At 36.8% G+C, this 21,874-nt stretch overlaps 5 protein-coding genes across 5 annotated transcripts; 4 read left to right on the forward strand and 1 right to left on the reverse strand.

The window, feature by feature from the left end:
• Positions 1–1,972: 1,972 nt before the first annotated feature.
• Positions 1,973–2,625, forward strand: LOC130715764 (classical arabinogalactan protein 1-like). Its single transcript, XM_057565885.1, has one exon. The coding sequence runs from the start codon at positions 2,064–2,066 to the stop codon at positions 2,481–2,483; it is 420 nt and encodes a 139-aa protein (XP_057421868.1). The 5' UTR covers positions 1,973–2,063; the 3' UTR covers positions 2,484–2,625.
• A 3,225-nt stretch (positions 2,626–5,850) lies between these two features.
• Positions 5,851–6,500, forward strand: LOC130715830 (classical arabinogalactan protein 1-like). Its single transcript, XM_057565956.1, has one exon. It carries the CDS (start codon positions 5,939–5,941, stop codon positions 6,329–6,331), a length of 393 nt encoding a protein of 130 aa, XP_057421939.1. The 5' UTR covers positions 5,851–5,938; the 3' UTR covers positions 6,332–6,500.
• Positions 6,501–8,102: 1,602 nt separating this feature from the next.
• On the reverse strand, positions 8,103–10,016 carry LOC130716254 (uncharacterized). Its single transcript, XM_057566462.1, has 5 exons — positions 9,666–10,016; positions 9,500–9,568; positions 8,817–8,896; positions 8,539–8,741; positions 8,103–8,427 (listed from the first exon to the last, which is right to left on the reverse strand). Exons 1-5 carry the CDS (start codon positions 9,866–9,868, stop codon positions 8,335–8,337), a joined length of 648 nt encoding a protein of 215 aa, XP_057422445.1. The 5' UTR covers positions 9,869–10,016; the 3' UTR covers positions 8,103–8,334.
• Positions 10,017–14,409: 4,393 nt separating this feature from the next.
• Positions 14,410–16,000, forward strand: LOC130714895 (RING-H2 finger protein ATL52-like). The gene has a single exon (XM_057564868.1). It carries the CDS (start codon positions 14,567–14,569, stop codon positions 15,644–15,646), a length of 1,080 nt encoding a protein of 359 aa, XP_057420851.1. The 5' UTR covers positions 14,410–14,566; the 3' UTR covers positions 15,647–16,000.
• Positions 16,001–18,650: 2,650 nt separating this feature from the next.
• Positions 18,651–21,536, forward strand: LOC130715580 (2-oxoglutarate-dependent dioxygenase 19-like). Its single transcript, XM_057565697.1, has 3 exons — positions 18,651–19,347; positions 20,365–20,692; positions 21,100–21,536. Exons 1-3 carry the CDS (start codon positions 18,842–18,844, stop codon positions 21,343–21,345), a joined length of 1,080 nt encoding a protein of 359 aa, XP_057421680.1. The 5' UTR covers positions 18,651–18,841; the 3' UTR covers positions 21,346–21,536.
• The last annotated feature ends 338 nt before the right edge of the window (positions 21,537–21,874 follow it).

A 21,874-nucleotide genomic window follows, 5' to 3' on the forward strand; every position in this document is an offset into this window, starting at 1 on the left:
CATCCAACGGTCATCAATTCACCCGTCCATATAACGTCTCATGACGTGTACGCTCCGGATGCAAACACAGCTGTACCAGCTTGGACTTGGCACGTTCACTTTCACCGCGTGTCGTGTGTTACCCTTCAAGGCAAACTCAACCGTCTTTCACGTCTCCTTCAATTTTGACTAACAACAACAATATTTTCTATTATTATTTATATGGAAATTGCTTGCTGTTAATATATATTTTCTATGCATTTTTTTAAAAAAAAATTGAATCTTTTATTAATTGATATTTAGATTTTTAAAAAGAGTTTAATGGATATGCACTGACAGTGTAAAATAGTTTTACATAGACATCCAATTGAATTCCTGCAAATCAGAAAATATCTTATTCTTTTAATTAAAATTAAAGTCAAATGTAATTATCTCTTCTATGTGGCATGCTTTGATTGGATGACTGTGTAAAACTATTTTACACTGTCAGTACATATCCATTAAACTCTTTTAAAAACTTATATCTTAAGAAAACAATCGTTTTGTCAACAAGATATTATATTTTGTTAATTTTTAGGCTTAATTGCACTTTTCGTCCCTCATCTATACCTCTTGTGCAAATTTGGTCCCCTTTGTTTAAAATGAGCAATTTTGGTACATCAAAGAATAGGATGTGACAATTAGGTCCGCCGTTAGCTTCCGTCCAATTTTAAACGGAATATTCTTATTGAGATTTTTTTTATTACACCACCATAACACATCAGCAAATAAAATAAAATAAAATAAAATAAAATAAAATAAATAAAACAAATTAAATAAAGAATGAAATTAAACGTATTGAACCCTAATCCCAATTTTCCCCAGCCACCATCACTCTCAACTCCCTTGAATCCTCCATCATCCACAACCAACATTTTCCTCCACCTTCGAGCATCTTCATCGTCCTCCCCTTCATCTTCACACACGTAGAGAGACAAATCCAGATCGAGAGAATCGGTGGTGCGTCTCCAAATAGAGAGAAAATGTCGGTGCTTCTCCAGATCGAGAGAAAGGGAAGCGGGGAAAGGGTGGACGCACAACAAGGAGAGAGACTTGATGCGAGCTTTGATGGTGTTGGTGAAGATGGTGCGGTGCGTGATGCCATGGCCAAGGAGCGGTTCTGTCAACGACGACCATGGTCTGAACCTCGACTGTGGGCTGGATCGAGGTTGCGCGGCGGTGACAAAAGTATGCTCTGCGGCGAAAGTTGGTGGCTGAGATGAGATTAGGGCCTCTGTTCTTTATGGTATGTTGGAATTTATGTTGTGGTTCCAGAATTTATGTTATGGGTTTGAATCAGATGCAATTTCAGATTGGAATTTGTGGTGGTGAAAAGTTTTGCAGCAGGGCTTAGTGGTGGAGAAGAAAGAGGTGATATGCAGAGGATTGCTTTGGGTTTATTGTTTGGATCAGCAAGGATAAGTTGAAAGGTTTTTGTTGTTGATTAATTCCAGATGAAGATGGAGGTTTTTTTTTTTGAACGTATGAAGATGGAGGTTGATTAGATTAATAATTTGATTACGATTAAAGTTAAATAAATTTTGATTTTTTTGATTTTTAAATTTTAATTACTTTTATGTTGTATTACGTGGAGTCCTAGTGGCATCTAAGTGGCAAAATGTGTCAGGGCCACGTTATGAATGAGCGCCACGTATGAAAAATCTGTTAGGAATTGAACGGAATCTAACGGAAGGATCAAATTGTCACAAATTGATCTTTGATGTACCAAAATTGCTCCTTTTAAATAAAAGGGACCAAAATTGCACAAGAGGCATAGATGAGGGACGAAAAGTGCAATTAAGCCTAATTTTTAAAAAGTAATTGATATACGAAAATTACACCGTTGGATTCACCCAAGAATATTACTTTCAACCATCAACGGCTCTTAACAACTCATCATTGTACCTGGAAATCTCATCTTCACGCGGTTATGCTTCTTCTATAAATACCCTTCCAAACCCTCTCTTTCTCTTCACCACTGCAACATATTCTCAAATCCCAAACCCTAACAATTCACTATACTTCTCACTTTCTCTCAATCTACAATGGCTAGATCCAGCGCTGTTTTCATGCTATTGGCCGCATTGTTGGTGAGCTCCGCCGTGGCTCAATCTCCGGCCTCTTCACCGGCTTCGTCTCCGACCAAGACACCCGTTGCCGCTTCCCCGAGGAAATCCCTGTCTCCCTCGCCAGCAGTTTCTCCATCCGCTCAGACACCGTCTGCATCTCCTCCTACTCCGGTTGAGAGCGGTCCTTCTCCTTCTCCGGCCACCGTCGACTCTCCTCCATCTCCTCCTCCGGCTTCCTCTGAGTCACCCGCTGATGCTCCTGCTGTCACTCCCTCATCCATCTCATCTCCTCCATCTGAAGCACCAGCACCGTCTCAAAACGGCGCCGCTTTGAATAGATTCAGTGTCGCTGGATCTGCTGCTGTCGTTGTTTTCGCTGCGGCTTTGTTGATGTAGAGAGAATTGCGGGATCTCGATTCTACTTTTTTGTTTTGTTGCTATTTAATTTCTGGTTGTGATTATTCATTCATTCGATTATTTTGTGTATTCTGATTATCATTATTATTATGAGTGAGATGATACATTTTGGTTCCGATTATTCTTGTCTTTGAAATTATTCTGCCTTACTCTTTGAGTCCTGAAAGCGGATGAATTTTTGATGTTTGGTTTGGTGGAAAATTGAAGGGGACAATTTTGATACAACGGTAGACTAGTTCATAGATTGTTTGTTTCCAGTTACCTAATATCATTCATACTAGTAATAAATTTATTGTAATATTATAATAAGAATATTATTTCCAGGTATTATTTAATGTAGATGATAATGATTGTGAAATTGAGAAGATTATTAATTTAATTAGAGTTGGAAAAATCTTTTACAACTGAAATTAGAAATGGTGAGTGCAAATAGGCAAAGCCCGTGGGAATTCAAGGAGGTATCTTCTAGGGTTGTCCCTTTGTTGGATTTGGTCGGCCCGGGGCAAAATACACGGTTTTATCGGGTGAACATAAAAATATACAAAGGGTCCAGCACTACGTGGACTCCTCAACCTGTTTGCATAACGGGCAAAACACCTCTTTCCCATCTTGGATCACATGTCTTCTCCTGGGGGGAATAGACTTATAGAATGGTAGAGACAAATAGAGCTTTTGCACATTTTCATTAATCCATGAACAGGATCTATATAGACGCAAAGTCTTGATCCTATCAACTTGGAAAACATGTTTTCTTTAGGTCCTGCCACCACACCCGAAGCCTTTGAGGAGAATTATTTTGCTCCACAAATCCTCTCCCAACTGATCCAAGCAATCTTTGCATTCACATGCTCTCCATAAGAAGTTTCCCATAATCTAGGGACAATTCTATATAAATCCTACCAGAGTTTTGAAGATAGAGAGAAAGAAAAGAGGAATGGTGGAGAGGACGCTCTTGACAAGGCAGATTCTAGGGTCCGGCTATTGTGCACAAGTGAAATGGTTAGGTACGGTGCATAAGGAAAAAGGAATGTAAGCATTGTAAAATTGCATAATTCGTTTGTAGTCCCTATGGGCTTTAAAGGTTTTAATATGGACCCAAGTCTTTGTATCTTTTAATTTCAAGGTGCCTGACAAAGAATCAAAGTGTAGGTATTAAACCTGTGTAGAGACTGGAGCTTTAACACCATCTACCACCGTATAATTCTGGGTAATGAACAATTTCTGGGTAATGAATAAATAATGGGTAATGATTAAATCCCGGTTAGTGAATAGTTTCTGGTAAATAATTAATGGGTCATGATTAATTTGTAGTTGTTTATTGTGAAGGTTGGCCCAATAGGGTGATTGTTGACCTTAGAGTGCTTGACTTGAGGTCTCAGATGAAGGTTATTGCGTCTCTAAGCTTCGTGGTGGCGTAATCTAGGGACAATTCTATATAAATCCTACCAGAGTTTTGAAGATAGAGAGAAAGAAAAGAGGAATGGTGGAGAGGACGCTCTTGACAAGGCAGATTCTATCCTCGAAGGAAAGGTTTTTGTTTTTTCTTGTTGCAAGTCTTCTCTTAACTCTACGAAAGACATGTTCCCAAAAGGATACTCAGTGTGGATTGCGTCCATTCTCTCAAGATAAGTGAAAGGGATAAATGTGATTCTACAGTCCAATATGGAAGCAAAACTCTGAGATTGACATCCTCCACAACCACTTAAATTAATTTTCTCTTGAAGAAATTCAATTTCAAACTTGACTTCAATTTGAAGGATCTTAGAATACATTTCAAAGTTACAACATTTTGCACATAAGCTTCCTTGATAAAAAGTGTACGTATCATCCGCAAAGTGAAGCATAGAGACCCCACTTCCCCTTCCCTTCCAACTCTGAAACATGTGAATTTATTGAGATCCATCACCCTCTTAAGAAGACCATTGAAGCCCTCAACCGCAACAAGGAAAAGAAAAGGTGTCATAAGGTCTACTTGCCGAAGGCCTTTCCACATTTTGAATTTTGGGCTTGGACTACAATTGATTAAGACAAAAACAAAATTAGACTCCAAACAACCCCTAATCCAACTAACCCATTTGTTTTAGAAGTTCATCATTTGGAGCATGTAGATGAGGAAGTCCCACTTGACGGAATCTAAAGCATTCTCATAATCCACCTTGAAGACTAACAACTATTGAAGATAGAGGTAGGCAAGTAGCAGATGAATTCTAAGAAGTTTGTCTTCTATCTTTTTGCAAAGCCAATCTTAACAACTTTCCTTAAAAAAAAAACGTATTTTATAGATGTTGTTGAAACATAAAGTGCTAGAACAAGACGTATAAATATAATATACTACGGGTGGCAATATAAGTTGGCGGTGTGGGGCGGACCCAACCCGCCAAAATGAAGGTTGGGTTGGGCTAGCCCACTTTTAACATTTGGATTCAGAGTCTCAACCCAACCCATATTTTGGCGGACCGGCGGGTTGGCGGGCTAACCCACAGAGAAAATATAGTGAAATAAAATAGGTTGTGCAATGAACAATGTTTAGAAATATTTTACGTTTTGTATGTTGACACATGTAGAAATTAGAATCATTAGAATTTTGTACTTATTATTTATCTCTAAAGGTTTTGAGCTCAACAAGAAAGTCTCACCAATAGCAATATTGAACAAATATTTGCCATGAGTTGCTATTAAAAACGGTAATTATAATCTTAGTATTAACTATCAAGTATAAGTGTCAATGACGTTCACCAAATTATTGGTAAATGCCCAATAAAAATAAACTTAATTGGAAATCATGGGTAGTAAATGGTAAAGTAGAAAAAAAAATTCAACTTCTCGTGTGTTGTCGTGGCCATCATCTCGTGCCATACATCATTAATTATTGTATTTCTAAGTATATATCATTTGAAAATTTTCAAACTTTTTTATGAGCACTCTTTTTTAAAGGACGATTAAAAACCTAAGTTGTATGTCCCCGAATGATAGTTCAAATGGTAAAAAATATGAGAGATATGAATTGGGTGATGAGATCTAGAGATCAATCATTAGAGAGCACAATTTATCTTTCTAAAGTAAAAAAAACCTAAGTTGTATTTGTTTTTTTTTTTTTTAAGATTTAATAAACGCGTACAAGATATGCTATCTAGATTATATGATAAGTTTTGTACCAGAGGAATATTATGATTATTATATTTTTCTCTCTATAGTATACGCGTATCATTGATAGAACAAATCTCTACCGTTTGATTGACCCCTGATAACACTTTCAACACATCAACGGCTCGTAACAACTCATGATGGTCCCTGGAAACCTCGTCGTTTTCTTCACGCGGTTACGCCTTCTTCTATAAATACCCTTCCAAACCCTCAACTTTTCATCACCGCTTCCTCATTCTCAATTCATAAACCCTAACAATTCATTACTTCTCACTTTCTCTCAATCCACAATGGCTTCCTCCACCGCTGTTTTCATGCTATTGGCCGCATTGTTGGTCAGCTCCGCCGTTGCTCAATCTCCGGCGTCTTCACCGGCTTTGTCTCCGACCAAGACACCTGTGGCTGCTTCCCCGAGGAAATCTCTATCTCCCTCGCCAGCGGTTTCTCCATCTGCTCAGACACCGGCGGCATCTCCTCCTACTCCGGTGGAGAGCGGTCCTTCTCCTTCTCCGGCCACCGTCAACTCTCCTCCGGCTTCCTCTGATGCTCCTGCTGTTACTCCCTCATCTATCTCATCTCCTCCATCTGAAGCCCAATCACCGTCTCAAAACGGCGCCGCTTTGAACAGATTCTCTGTTGCTGGATCTGCTGCCGTGGTTTTCGCTGCTGTTTTGTTGATGTAGAGAGAGAGAGAGAATTATGCAGGGTTTTTTCTTCTTTAGTTGATAGGGATCCTTAACTTTTTGTTGCTACTTTCTGCGGTTTGATAATGATTCATTCATTCTATTATTTTGTGTATTCTGATTATTATTATCATTTTTATGAATGAGATACATTTTGTTTCTTTTTAAATTCTGTTAGTTTTTTTCCTTAATTCCAGTTATTAGGTTTTTGTTTTTAATTTTCTCTTACTATTTCTGGACATTGAAATTGTTCCCATGGAGATCCCAATTTTGTGAAATTCATAAGATTATTAATTTAATGATTTAGAAAATTCGTATCTTGAGTCAAAGTAACAATTGTACATGGGGTAATCCTGGTATTCTCGTATCTTGAGCTTACTTTTGAGTTCAGACTTCAGAGTTCTCACAAATGGTTATATGTTGTTGGAGACTTTTCATTATAACCCTTATTATAAGTGGAATATATGGGCAATGCTTACCTTTTAAGGTTGCTTTTGAATTGAGGGTTTGAGTTAAGGTCTTACAAATTTTAATATGAAATTTATTTTTAGGTAAATTTTATGGTACCTGCATTTCTTTAGGGTGTGATACCCACAATAGATTAATGACATGTTTGAATTGAAAGTATAATTCTAATGGGAGATTCCCTAATACCTATCTAATCGACACCATTAATTTTAAAGTACATTATTGAGAAAATACAATTGCTGACTCATGTGATACACGATTAATCTGAAGTAAGGTATCATTGATTTTATATGAGAACATAATCCTCACCTACTTGATTGCTTTTGGTTGAATTAATTTAGGTTTCACTGAGCAAAATGTGTTGAAACTAAATGGGGACAATTTATACAATTTGAAGGCTAGTTCTTAAGGTTTCTTTCTTTATCGGTGTGACGGTGTGAATTTTAATTTCTCATCACCTTTACTATTGTACAATAAAGTATTAGATGAATTATTGATGTTAGGTTTAGGGTTATAGGCTTGCAGTACAAAGCCTAACAAAAGCTTAAGAGCACATGTCTAAAGCTAAGTGCAAGGCACGACATGTGCTGCTACCATCATAACGAAAGGGCTGTCCCTCGCTTTACGCCAGACACCCCAGGTTCCTTTGCAAATTTTGCCCCATACCCGTTGGGTGCTTTTGTGAAATAAAATAAAACTAGATAACTATTTTAAAGTATTTACAACTGTATTTTTCGAAGCATAAAATAAAATATTTACAGCTGTTAATTTCAAAAATTTATTTAGATGATAGAGAAAAAATTTAAAAATAATGATTGGTTAAAGAAATTTGCATTAACAAGAAAAAAATGTTGGTTATGTTCTGATTTTTAGATGAGACATTTTCTTTATTTTTTTTTACCAATGATATATACACACCTCATTTTCTAAACACTTCATTTCCACTCATTTTTATTTCTATCTCTCTCCTTTTATCATCCCCTCTAGGCGTCGAGACTTGTAAAAGTCATCGAGAATCTTTGTGAATCTCGAGGGGATCTCTTCTAGGAGAGTAGAGAGGAGAGATCCCTGAAAGATGTCTAGACTTGTAAAGGTCGTTGCTAGATCTTTGTTAGATCTCGATGTGATCTCTGCTAAGAAATTCTTGGAAGACGTCGAGACTTATAAAAGTTATTACGAGATTGTTGTCATGTCTCAAGGGGATCTATACAACCATTCAATAAAAAACAAAAAAAATAGACAATGGCATAAATGTGAGAGAATAAAAACAAAAATAACGAAAGAAAAAATTGAAAGAAGGAAATAAAAAATAAAAAATCCTTTACAATTACAAGTTTCGTACAAAAGTCAAAAGGTATCTATTGCTTTTCTTTTTTATCTATTGCTTTGAGTAGTCAACACTAAATTAAAACAATCTGGCAAACAATTTACAAGCAACACAGATTGACACTACAGAAAATTAACACGCATTGTAAGTACAGAAATACAATCAATCAATGAATGACGTACAAGAAAAGTAATTGTATTTTTTGGCATCAGTTCTTTCCATGTTGTTTCTTCACAATCTTCTCAATTACAGGTTCAACAAAGGATTCTAAACCATCCAGGTCATTCTTGAGCTCTTCAACCTGTGATTCATTGATCAAGTCAATCAAAATAGAAGCAAACATTAATCTGCTATGACTTGGTAATTAGTAGAGGTAAATGGTAATTAATTCATTAGTAGTAATGTTCAGTACCTTGTGTATAAACTCTTCTGTTTGTTGTGCACCATGAGCAGCATGTTCTGATGCACGTTCTAGCACCAAAGCTGCATTATGTAGATTACTATCTTTTGGAAACATCTCTGCCACATCTTCAGATACCTTCTCTGCTACCATTGCCACTTTTTCTACTACTTTTGCCACTTCTTCAACCTCTTCAACCACAACCTCTGCCTCTTCTGAAAAAAAGTTTTGATCCCAGTTAAGAAAGTAGCCATTTTTTTTAAGAAAAAAAGATTGTGTATGCAATGTACCTTCTATCATCTGAAATTTTTGCCAATATTTCCAGAAAGGTAGCACGAGAGAAAGTACCGAGCCCAAAACCCATCTTAGCCTGGATGTTAGTCATGATTAAATTCTCTTTAAATGTTTTCATAGTTATAACTTCCATTAATTAATTTAATGATATTCTCAACTGTCCAAGGTCCATTATTTGTAAGTGAATTTTGCAAAGAGTCTTGCATCAATGACTTAGTGTGTGTTTGGATACTAGTTGAACAATGTGAACTGACTTTTATTTTAACCATAAAGATCTATGTTCATTGGTTTTGATGTGCATGCTAAGCTAACATATCGGATTTTACAATTGTGTCAAAGAATTTCCAAACATAGCGTGAATGAATGTTTGAGCTTTGGAGCCTTAGATTTCAAATAAGCAAAACTTGGAAGGAAGATTTTTAGCTCCATTTTGTTTAAGGGAGTGCAATTTGAAATCTAATTTAGGCTATGTTTTGGCATCTGTTGGCATCGGTGCAAACAGACGTTAGCACTCACTTTAAGATAAAAGTGAACATAACTCTTTTTATGGATTGTGACGAAAGTCAGCTCACGTTTCAAATGGAAAGATCAGATTGTTTCTCAAATGTTGTGTTTGATTAATCCACATTAGTAAATGCAACCTCCAATAATAAAAGTAGTAAAGGATGTTCTTTCATACCAAGAAGGGAATGTGAACATTGTAGAAGCAGGGCCTTCAGGTTGAACCTTGGCATTCTTTACTCCACAACTACATATTGAAAACAATTTTCAGCATGTAAACTCACTAATCAAATTGGAATTGATTGAAGATCATGATCGAATATCAAATGAATGTACATAGTTACCTATTTGCGTTAGTGCTCTTATTGCTATTGGTGCTAAATAATTGCATTCTAGGATACATCCAATAACGACGTTCCACCCTAGCTGCTGACACAATTGGACTATTTCTTTTTAGTCCACCATAGCTTGATTGGAATCTGCTGACTCGAACTACATCAACAACAGTTCTGAATTTCATAGTTAGCCATGAACCTCTAGTTGGCATATTGAATAGATTTTCAATTTAATTCCTCACAAAGCTGGAATGACAAAAGAGATGATCGATCCTTGCCAGAGTTGCATTTTAATTTAAAAGAACAAGTTCAATTATATAGATTCCTCAACTTCCAATTGACATTAACGTGTGGGATTTGGTTACACTTGTTGGCTTATAACACCCGGAAGAAAGCACTGAAATGAATAAAAAAAGTAGGCCAAAGTGTGGAAAATAATAACAGGGCAATACTTTGGATATGAATTTGGTTACTCCAAGCAAAATCATGACCTAAACATAGCAAGCGTATGCTTAGTGTAGGAAAAGTTATGCGTGTTCCTTGAAAGTTAAACCATATAGCTTTGAAGGCAAAGCTTGTGGGATTTCTTTCTCCTTTCTGACTTATTTTGCTTGCTGAAAGTTTGCTTTTTTATTTGGTTAAGCCTTTTTGGTCATCTTGATCCTTAAATATGCAATAAAAACATGATAGAGGGTTCAATACATGTTTTGAGCTTGGAAAGAAATATAGCAAGCCTTGATTTGGAGTTTGCATCATCTACTTCCTCTGCAACACACAAATAACTATAATTTTTTAAACTTAATAATGTGTTTTTTTATTTTGATTGATCTTAACCACTATTGTAAAAATAATAACTGTGATTGTGCACGAGAGAGCTGTAGATTGTAGAGAACATGTGCTGTAGAGGAACCAAATTCCTTGACTTGTGGAATGTAAGTGTCACTCTTTCCTTGTCATTTATTTGAACAATTTGTAGTTAAATTTGAACTTTCAACCTAAAATAGAACATTGAGAAAAAGATATTTTCTTGGTGATTTTCATCAATTCTGGATTGGGCTAAGTTCTATAGGAATTATGAAGATAATGTGGTATTGATGTAAAGCACTTTTGTTTTACAATTAAACTCCATTTCTCTTCTTGTTTTCCAAAAAAAGTAAGTTCTATAGGAATTATGAAAATAATGGTATTGTAAGTTTTCTTCACTATATATACCTATTTTCAGGGCAACCAACTTTTCATGTTTGGTCAAAGGTGATTTGATTCATGCACTAAGGCAGCCAAATGTCATTTACAACAACTAAACTAAATAGAGGAAGATAAAGTTCACAAAAATACAATACTATAATGCTTACAAATAAATCACTACAATAAAAAACATGCTTACTCACGAATTATTACTATTAGAAAAGATATACCACATTAAAAGACCTCTTTAATCTGATTTGGCATCAGATTAATGTCTCTAGAGAATTTTCTCGTATCAAGTCCAATGCCTTTTCTTCACTATATCCATTTCCAAGGCATTGTCAATACTGTTAGATCTATTGCGGTAGAGGTAAACTGAGATCACGAGAGATGTTTTCTCAACTTATAAAACTTAAACCCAAATCAAAAGGATAAAACATATATGTGCAAGGTTGTTAATCTCTAGAGATTACCTAATCACGAGGAGAGGATGTAATCTCGTAACGTAACGTAATCTCGTAAGAGATTACCCCATGCAAAATTAATACTTTTAAACTCATAATAATGACGAAGTCACACTAATAGGACTAAAAATTATCCAAATTATCCAACAACCACAGTTAAAACCATGCATAAAATTATCAAATATCCAAATCTAAGGTACGTAAGTCGTAACAAACTGACAAACATCAATACAAATTATGATAAATGTAAAACAAGAACAAATAGGTTACTAGAAGTTATGTGAGTGGAACGAACAGTGATTGTGAATGCAAGAATGAGGATTGATTTTGTTAAAAACCTTAAATTGGTGGGTCAAATGTCCGAAATGCCCATGTACTACTCATTTTTTGATATTTCAGATCAAGTAAACTAATCTCGTAATCTCGTGGTAATCTCGTGATATTACAAGAGATTAAGAGATATATCTCTAGAGATCACCTGAGAGATGAAAAAATAGTTATTATCCCTTGCTGATCTCGTTTTTTGTACCTGATATCGTAATCTCGTAAGAGATTAAGAGATATTTCTAGAAATTAACAACAATGTATATGTGATCAGTTAATTAAGTTTATTAAATACATTATATTTTTATTCTTAACTGATATACAACTACGTTATTATTCTTTACTCATAAAGTTGCATATCTTTCTCATGTTGTGACAAGTATGAGCTTCCAAATCAAATGAAATCAACAAGTCCTCTTTTATTATTTTTTTCATTTTTCAAATCAACCCTACCTCGAATTGTAATTTGTTTGGCTTAGCAAGGCCTGATAAGTTAACAACCTTAATTATCATTTTAAGATGGTCGATTCCTGCCTTTTTCTGGATAATAAGTTGGGCTGGCGACGTGAGCCCAAATACACCGACACTGGCCGCCACGAAAGTGACATGGAAGCCAAACAATCGTAAAAGTCAAAACACCAACACGTAGAAGATTAGGATAACACAAAAAATAATCAATTGTTTAACGAACCATGGAATTAAATAACACTAGCTGTGCGAACCACTAACCTTATAAACGTATGATTAAGTAAATTAGTTTAGATTTTTGTGTTTGCTGCTATGAGCAAAATTGACAAATAAAAAAAAGCTAAGCTAGACTTCTTCTATTTCTACCCGAATGATAGCTTAATACCTGGTAATTAAGAACTATGGGACATATGAGTTGGGTATGGGAAGTCCAGAGATCAATTTCTAGATGACAATTTATATTTCAGATATACCAAAAAATAGACTCATATATGAAGCAAGCAATAACAACAAATCTTGAAAAATAAGAGACCATTGAAAGAAACCTACTGGTGAATCAAACATTGTTGGCCAGGCCATACAGAGCGAAGCTCTGGCTTCAATTGGGCCCCCCGCAAGTGGTCGGTGGGATTGGTCCCCCAGGATTAGTCAGTCCAATGGGCTGGATTACCTGAGTTATCAAAAAAAAAAAGAGACCATTGAAAGAAACAATATGCCTGTGTAATCACAAAGCAACTAAAAAATTAGCATAGAATTTTGTCTCCCAACGAATGTGCTTGAAGGAAATACGTCAGGTGCGCATAGCTATATAAGTAACATCTTCCAAAACATCAAACAAGGGCGAAGACATGGCTGACGCCTCAAGCAAACAAATGACTTCCAATGAAACACTCTCATATATCACCCTACGAGAGTTGTCCCAAGCCAACATCAACACATGCTTTAAGGCCAAAAGGTTAGCATGAAGAGGGTAAGTCCATGAAAAAAGTTGAAAAACCCACCACCCAATCACAAGAGGAATTGCGAATAACGCCACCAATACCCATCAAGCTTGAGCAAATGCAATCACCAACATTTAGCTTAACAAGAGCCCTAGTGGGGACCAAACAAGGTGTAAAAGCCAACTAGAAGGAGTAACATGTACTATTCGGGAAAGTTTCACATTCCTTCATCGAAGAAGAAATGTTGTGCAAACAACATCAACCAACCACAAGGAATCAACAAAGATGGCATTGTTTCTTTAACGCCAAATCTATCAAATAATGAGCACACACCTCCGATGCTCTAAATGATGAATTAGAAAGGCAAGCCAAGTTCGCAGGTTACAATGCAAAGATGTTGCAGATGTAGGAACACTACACCTGGACCGGATTTTGCAGGCATGAGAGCAATCATGAGTAATGGAGAGCTGTTTCATGGTTTCCCGAGCACCGATTGCATAAGGGAGAAGCGACATGAGATCATACATGTCTGTGATTATTTGTAGGAAGCGCATCATGAAAGAGCAACAAAAGAAGCAATTTAATTTTCTTACCCTTTAAGATGTCAAACCTGCTCAAAACATACTGGCTTAGATATGATATTGCTATATTGCTTATTCACTTGAAGATAGTTAGATAATCTAAATAAAGTAACAAAGATGGATAGATGAAAAGAAAACACACAAAAAATGTGATAGTTAATGTAAACAACATAAAATGAAAGCGAATGTGACAAAAATTACCAAGGATGTTCAAGAGTTCAATTGATTCAGGCTTACGTAAAATGTAATTCGAGATGATCAAATTTAATTGGTTTGGTTCAGTTACTCAACAAATTTTAGACCAAATCAAATTGATAAAGTTGAAAATCGATTTGATTTGGTTCGAGTTACCATATCATTTTTGTATATAAAGTTTTGAATTTTATATCACTACAAGTAGAGAGTTCATTGTTGTTTATCAAATGAATTAAAGAGAGTTCATTGTTGTTTATCAAATGAATTAAAGGGATATGCACCGTCAGTATTTTACACAGTCATCAAATTGAATTCCGCCACATCGTAAAATATATCTTTATTTAAATTGAAATTTAAAATGAAAGTTATTATTCTTCATACGTAACATGTTATGATTGGTTGTCAGTGTAAAACTGTTTTACACTGACCGTGCATATCCATTAAACTCAAATCAAAATTCAACCGATTAATCAAACAAACGTGAACCAACCAATTACATTAATCTGGTATGGATCATAGGCTCAACCCATTGTCTCCTCTAAAAATCACTATTTACATGCCCAACAAATCATGATTAAGAAAATGAAACATACTTTTCCTACCCCTTCATCTTCACCATGGTACAAAGTCAAACTCTCAACCTCACCTCACCTACCCAAATATTCATCCAATCCCCACCTCTTACTTCTTCAACTCCCATGCTCTTTTGATCATTCCCCTCTTCCCCTTCACCCCCTTCACCCTTCTCCGATATGGGACTTCATCACAGAAGGCTGTTGTCACCTAACGACAACTGTGAACTCATCTGCAATGAGGAAGAAAAGTCTTGTTCATCAAACTGCCAAGATTGCATCAAAAACTGCCTTGAACTTTCATCTTCTCTGAGTCAAACCAAGCACAAAACCTCCACCTACTTGATCATCGGTTTCTCAATCGTGGCTGCAGTTTTCTTCGCCATGTGCTGCTATGCTATCTACGTCAAGTTCATCTCCCCATGGAACAGGAGGAGGAGGAGGAGAAGAACAACAACCTTAGCACTGCAACAAACAGAGGAATCTTTCACCGACGAGGAACATGGTCCTGTGGTTGACCAGGATCACCATATCTGGTTCATACGCACCACCGGTCTGCAACAATCGATTATCAGTGCAATCACGGTTTGTGAGTACAAGAAAGGTGAGGGGTTGGTTGAAGGAACTGATTGCTCTGTTTGCTTGAGCGAGTTTGAAGAAGGTGAGAATCTCAGGCTTTTGCCTAAGTGTAACCATGCTTTTCATTTGATTTGTATTGATACTTGGCTGAGATCGCATACCAATTGCCCCATGTGTCGTGCTCCGATTGTTGCAAATCCTGCTATGGTTTCATCTATGGAGGTTGATATTTTGGGTGAGAATTCTGTGGAAAGTGGTGTTCATGGGGGAGAGAACAGTGGTGGTGGTGGTGGTGGTGGTGAGAGGTTGAGGAATGTTGGAAATGAGGAAGAAGAAGAAGGGGAAGGTGGTGGAGATGGGAGGAGGAGGAGGAGCAGGGTATGTGAAAGTGGGAGGTTAGGTTCTGAGCTGGTGAATGTGCTGCCTAGGAGATCAGTGTCTCTTGATTCTGCTTCTGCTGCTAAGATCAATCTTGCTCTTACTAATGTTTTATCAGTGCAATCTCGTGGGAATTCAAAGAGGGTTTCTGGGAATGGGAATTCTTCTTCTTCTAGGGGAAGTAATCTGCAGCAGAGTGCGCCTTGTTCGATGAAGAGGTCGCGATCCTACAATGGTAAGCATCTGCTATCCTGGTATAGCCGCAGCCAGAAAAAGCCAAATGCTCCTCCAAGAAGCTTTTGAGATTCCTCTTGGCTCTTTATGTAGAGCCAGTTTGGATGCGGATCAAAGAACACTCATTGGAGCTTATTCAGTGCTTCTTTGCTAGTAGATAAACTTCAATAAGTATTGTTTAGTCCTTATCCAATCAGGATGGTAATGTATTTCTAACTCTCTACAAGTTGAGGGTTTGAAAGATTTCTGTTTGAATCAAATAAGTTATGCGATGATGAAGTTTATCTAGCAAAGTAAAAGTTCACACTTCACAAACACACTGAAGATTGCCCTTGATAAGTTTTGCTCAGAAGGTGCCATAGCATCAAAATGCATGTATAGCTTTTCCTCATCTTAAGTCAATGGATTGCTGAATTTATGTTATGGGCACCTACCTTCTATATATTTTTAGGGGCTTCTTATCTAAACTACTGATAGTTTGTTTGAATCAGGAGTGAAGAACACTTATTATAGCTTATCTTCTAAAATAACACTAGATAAGTTCCAATAAATGTTCATTGCTCTGCATCCAAATGAGTTCTTGATCACACATTCTATATTATTATCCACTTGTTAATCTTTGTGTGGAATTTTATTTACTGTTTTTTATCATAGACCAGAGCTCTAATTAGAATTATCAGCAGAACGTGCCTATTTTAGTTAAAAGGGTATAAAATCCAAGTGTTCCTCTAGAAAGCTTTAGTTTGTCTTATTATGTCAGGTTATAATTACATGTGAACTGAATTAGAAATGGTTTAAATGTCTCTAATGGCTTTATGTTGCCTCTGTAACTATATTTAGAAAGTCGAGAGTTTCAGAGTTTTCTGTTATGTGAAGTGTTGTGGTAAGAGACTACTTAACCTGAGTAAGGACTTATGGATGTATTAAAGGGATGCTTGTTGGACCACTTCTATGTGGAAGGACTCTGTCTTCTTGTCTGAGTAGGTACTAGAGGTGGGTACTTAGATACTCAAGTCAATAAAACTAAAGGAGACATAAAATTTAGGGTTAGAATGTAGTGTGAATCAGAGGAGTGCCGAGGAGTGCCTTCTGATGTGTACTTATACACTAATGGTGTAACAAACCTAGAATGAGTCATGCAAAGATATGATAGAGGTATGTTAAAATATAACATATACTTTCCGGTAATAGTAGATAACACATTGATTTAGGAATCCTATTATCATAAGCGTAGGACGTTGTCAATATTGGACTAAAGTTTATGGACTAATCATTTTATTCCATAACAATTGTCCTCCGGTCCAAGTATCCTAGGCATTAGGATGCTAGGAATGTCAAAATCTGAGTAGTTTCCACTCCAAAGAAATTAGATGCTTGGTCTTCCCCATGTCGTATACTCATGATTCGAGATGAGTTTAAGAGCTTCAAGGCATGTGTCATGATGATATGAGACGAACTCACACTGCATGAGGTTGTTCCTTTTGTATTGACGCCTTGTCTGAGATCACCTAGGATGGGAAGATGTGTGTCTTGTCATGGTTTGATCGCTGATTGAGTAAGCAAGCGTTGTGAACTTTGGATTAGTGATGATTGATTCGATGTGATTCTCTCAAGGTGGCGCAACGATGAGTTGCAGAGTGCGAAATATCGTCTTTGCCCTCACTTGGAAAGTGAACTACTGCTTTTGTCCCTGTCTCGTTGCCTTTAAATCACGAATTTGGGCGTCATTTTGCCTTCTTATTTTTGCCTTCTTGGACAAGGATCTGCCTCAAGAGACCTCTGATGCAGGACGCGTGAATCGCTTCTTGCTAAGAATTTAATTTTTTTTTTAATTTGGTAAGTTCTCCATTCTTCTCGTTGTTTTCCTTTTTTATTGCATACTTGCATGTTAGGATGCAGCGAAAGTTGGGAACTTTACATTGTGCCTCATGGGTTGTTTCACTGTCGCGTCACACTACAAAAAAAACATTGATTGCCAATGGCGAGAAGCCGTCGATAATCACTTAAAATAGTCGATAAGAAAAATTTACCGACGACTGACCGGTGACAAAAAAATCGAGTGATATTGAGTTCGTCGATAGTTTTGGAAAACAGTCGGTTACCAACGACCAATACGGTTGTCAATGATGTCAATAATCTTAGTATATTTTTTATTGAAAGAAAGTAACGTCTTATGTTGGGAATGATATGTTAGTTTACTGAAATGGTCTACATGTATGACAATATGGAAAAAAAAAACTTAAAATGTGATCAAATATATTTGCAAGGGAATACTAACCGAGTCTATCAAAAGAGATTCATGCTCCATAAGTCATGGATGAGATATTTCATGATGACGAAAGTATTTCATCATTCATAAGTGTTGTTTGAACCTCAAGCCTAAAAAATCAGTGTAGCATGTAAGAAAAAGTGCATAATTGGATATATGGTAGAAAGTTGAACGAAGTTCAAATCATAGTGGATGGTTATACAAAATTACTTAGGCTTAATTGCAACTTTGGTCCCTAACGTTTACCAATTCCACGATTTTAGTCCCCCCACCTAATTTAATTACACGGATAGTCCCTGACTTAGTTGGTCATCTGCAACGTTGGTCCTACCATTTATTTGTTAATGGAGAAGGTTTACGTGGATGGTCACTTAGCTGATGTGGAAGTCGAATTGGAGAGAGAAAGAGAATAGCAACTGATTCAATCTTCTTCCTTGTCTCCAGGGACTCATTCATTCTTTATCTCTTCCCTTTTCGCTTAATCTGAAGCTTCGAAACATTTTTCTCACGGTGCTCTGTTTTTTAAGGAGGAAGAGGGTAGAAGATGACCGTTGCAGGTCTCACGTGCAACTCGCATGCTTCCCTCTCTCTTCAGTCCTTCTTTCTCTCCAATTGGACATCCACGTAGGCCTCCTCCGTTAACAAATAAACGACAGGACCAACGTTGCAGACAACCAGCAAAGTCAGGGACCATCCGTGTAATTAAATTAGGTGGGGGACTAAAATTGTGAAATTGGTAAATGTCAGGACCAAAGTTGCAATTAAGCCAATTAGTTATGTCCATTTGCCTCATAGTCTATCCCAACATTCACAAAGTTATCAAATCTAACTCGCACTCTTCATTTTCACTAACCAATGAAGAGATAGCTGGTGGCTATCTTGACTGTAGACACCTTTCAGATAATCATGAACCGAGTAAGGAACAGAGCACAAAAGAAGAGGCACTTACTTATATTGTTCACTCCCCCCTCTCTTTTCATTGCACACTTTCTCTAATGGCTTCAACCGTTGGCCAAAACTCCAACATGAGAATCAAATTCACAAGCGTGAAAGCACTAGCTGAATCACCAGACCTCACCTCAATTCCACCTTCATACACCTTCACCACCAACCGTGATGATGAAACAGTGGCAGCAGACCCAGGTGATGATGATCCAATCCCAGCCATTGATTATTCCCTTCTGGTCCACGGAACACCAGATCAACGGCTCAGGACCATCCATGATATGGGCAAGGCTTGTGAGAAATGGGGACTCTTCATGCTGGTAAATCATTCTGTGTCAAAGAGCCTTGTGGAGAAGATGGTTGATGAGGTTTTTGCTTTTTTCAATCTTAGAGAGGAGGAGAAGCAGGAGTATGCAGGTAATAAGGATGTGATGGAGCCTATAAGGTATGGCACCAGCTTCAATGTTGCAATGGACAAAGTCTTGTTCTGGAGGGATTTCCTTAAGATTGTGGTGCATCCAGAATTTCACTCACCAGACAAACCACTTGGGTTCAGGTTTTTGCTGCTTCTCCTACACTTTTTCATGTGTCTCTAAAAATTTGTTTTGACAAGTTAATATAAAATTTGAAAGGTTTTCATATTCATATAAATTAAATTAGTGGTGATTCATAGACCGCTCTACAATGCCAAAGCCCAATCACTCTCAACATCCATTTTTAAGATGACATTTGACCGTCCTTAACTTTTCACGGTGTGACAAATAGAAAAAACTATCATAAAAGTGAGTGTTAGGAGTGGTCGCCACTAATGAGTGGTAGATCAATCTTTTTCAAAATTAAATTGAGGGCATTCTAATAAGTACTAGTTGTTTGGATAAATTTAGGAAAACTTGGAGAAGTTTAATAATTATACTTTTATAATGTGACACTAATCATCAAATAAAGTTTTATATCTTGTAGAACTAAATGCTTAGAGTTTTTTTAAACATAAATGCTTAGATCAATTGATGTAAGATTGGGCTATACTAATTTAAACAGATGTCTTATACTCGGATCTCTATAAATCCAATTGTATATTTTATAGTGAGAGTTTTGCAAGAATAGAAATGCATGCGCTAGGTAAATTTGTACTAATTATATTTGACTTTAAAATTCATGTGATAAAGGGGAATTTGAAACTTGATTTTATATTAAAAACTACCTATTCAACGGGTGCTGATTGCAGTGGTAAAAGGTGAATGTTTGAATCCTAGGTCGAGAGTTCGATTTGGGAGACTTTTAACCTTTACCGCACTCGGGTCGGAATTGCTAGAGCAATTTAACAAAAACAAAAACTACAAAGTGAAATAAACTAGTATTTTCAGAATTTTTAACTTTATACTCAACTCAATAAATACATTGCCCATTAAACTTTACCCAAACATAGGCTAAAGGTTCATGTGCTAGATTTATGGCTGTTAGTGGTAGTTAAAGGTAGAGAGAAACAAACAAAAAGTGTATGAAGTGTTAATTAACTAACCATTAGGCCTACATATTTTGTATGCTAAGTACTTTACTTGTTTTATTGTTGAAGGGAAACATCAGTAGAGTACTGCAGAAGAACATGGAAAGTGGGAAAGGAACTACTCAGAGGAATATCAGAAAGCTTAGGATTGGAAGTCAACTACATAGACAGAAAAATGAACCTGGATTCTGGTTTGCAAATGCTGGCAGCAAATTTGTACCCCCCTTGTCCTCAGCCTGAGCTTGCAATGGGAATGCCCCCACATTCTGATCACGGCCTCTTGAACCTCTTCATTCAGAACGGAGTTAGTGGCCTTCAAGTTCTTCACAATGGCAAGTGGATCAATGTTAGTTCCACTCCAAACTGCTTCTTAGTTCTTGTATCTGATCACCTTGAGGTACACAACAATTCCTTGTTGCTTATCCATTTTGTTTCTTTTCTAACCGGTACAAGTTAAAAGAAGTCTCACATGAGTGGGATGAAGAGTAAAGCTATAATTTATAACTGTGAAGGGTTGGAAGCCCAATTTCCACAAGGTATTTGACTATTTGGACTACACCACACCATCCAGCACCTACAATATCATTTTGGGCCCACAGGCTTCCGGCCCAACACTAACTACAAATGGTGATCTGATTTCTATTGTATAAAATTTTTTAACCAGCTTATTTTTTCTTAAAATCAATGTCACCTATAAACTATTCATATAAATTTCTCCTAAGAATTGATTTGGACTTTAAAATCAATTATAGAAGGATTTATGAACATGTCAATAACCCTGTGCCCTCCTTGTTTCTGCAATAGATTGTGAGCAATGGAAAGTACAAAAGTGTGATGCATCGAGCACTTGTTAGCAACAAAGCTACAAGAATGTCTTTGGCAACAGTTATTGCACCATCCTTGGACACTGTAATTGAACCAGCTTCAGAGCTGCTAGACAATCAGAGCAATCCAGCAGCATATGTTGGCATGAGACATAGAGATTACATGGAACTTCAACGAAGCAACCAGCTTTATGGGAAGTCTGTGCTGAACAAAGTTAAAATATGAATGATCATCTTAAGTGTGGCCTTTGAGTAGTTATATGCAAGGAACTTAAGGTTGGTGACAAAGTAAAATAAAGTTAGTTTGGGATTAAGCCTTCTTCGAAAATAAAAACTTCAAAACTTTGTAAAATACAGTTAACTTACAAAGTTTTCTGCTAGCAATACGCATCTAATATGCATCTTACAGTTTTCTGCCCTCTCTCTAAAATTAAACTTTTTTTTTTTCGAAAAAGCTCTCTAAATTAAACTTATATAGTTGATTTTTTTTTGGTCAATTATATAGTTGAATTTGAATGAGAACTTGTGTCATGGTTCAATTTATCAGCCATGGTCTCATTTGTGGCTCGGTATAAGATGAACAATATCAAGTTTCTCTCAAGGTGGGTTTTGCATCATTGGTGTGAGTTCAGGGCCACCAATCATTGAGAGGTTTCATGGGCTTTAGGAAGATGGGCCGGTTTGCTTTGAGGAGGCTGTGGTTATGAGGCACAATGAGGGTGACATGTCAAGGATGGAGTGCTGTTTCCGTTCGG

This window comes from Lotus japonicus, chromosome 4, assembly GCF_012489685.1.
Source record: "Lotus japonicus ecotype B-129 chromosome 4, LjGifu_v1.2".
Taxonomy (NCBI): domain Eukaryota; kingdom Viridiplantae; phylum Streptophyta; class Magnoliopsida; order Fabales; family Fabaceae; genus Lotus; species Lotus japonicus.

What these genes read in the sequence shown, in the direction of transcription:
- LOC130715580 (XM_057565697.1), top strand. Translation starts at nt 18,842, where the DNA reads ATGGCTTCAACCGTTGGCCAAAACTCCAACATGAGAATCAAATTCACA. An exon ending in GACAAACCACTTGGGTTCAG is followed by an intron (nt 19,348 to 20,364) that starts GTTTTTGCTGCT and finishes TTATTGTTGAAG; the next exon opens with GGAAACATCAGTAGAGTACT. An exon ending in TTGTATCTGATCACCTTGAG is followed by an intron (nt 20,693 to 21,099) that starts GTACACAACAAT and finishes TTTCTGCAATAG; the next exon opens with ATTGTGAGCAATGGAAAGTA.
- LOC130714895 (XM_057564868.1), top strand. Translation starts at nt 14,567, where the DNA reads ATGGGACTTCATCACAGAAGGCTGTTGTCACCTAACGACAACTGTGAA.
- LOC130716254 (XM_057566462.1), bottom strand. Translation starts at nt 9,868, where the DNA reads ATGCCAACTAGAGGTTCATGGCTAACTATGAAATTCAGAACTGTTGTT. An exon ending in ATGTTCACATTCCCTTCTTG is followed by an intron (nt 8,897 to 9,499) that starts GTATGAAAGAAC and finishes ACTAACATCCAG; the next exon opens with GCTAAGATGGGTTTTGGGCT. An exon ending in CAGAAGAGTTTATACACAAG is followed by an intron (nt 8,428 to 8,538) that starts GTACTGAACATT and finishes AATGAATCACAG; the next exon opens with GTTGAAGAGCTCAAGAATGA.
- LOC130715764 (XM_057565885.1), top strand. Translation starts at nt 2,064, where the DNA reads ATGGCTAGATCCAGCGCTGTTTTCATGCTATTGGCCGCATTGTTGGTG.
- LOC130715830 (XM_057565956.1), top strand. Translation starts at nt 5,939, where the DNA reads ATGGCTTCCTCCACCGCTGTTTTCATGCTATTGGCCGCATTGTTGGTC.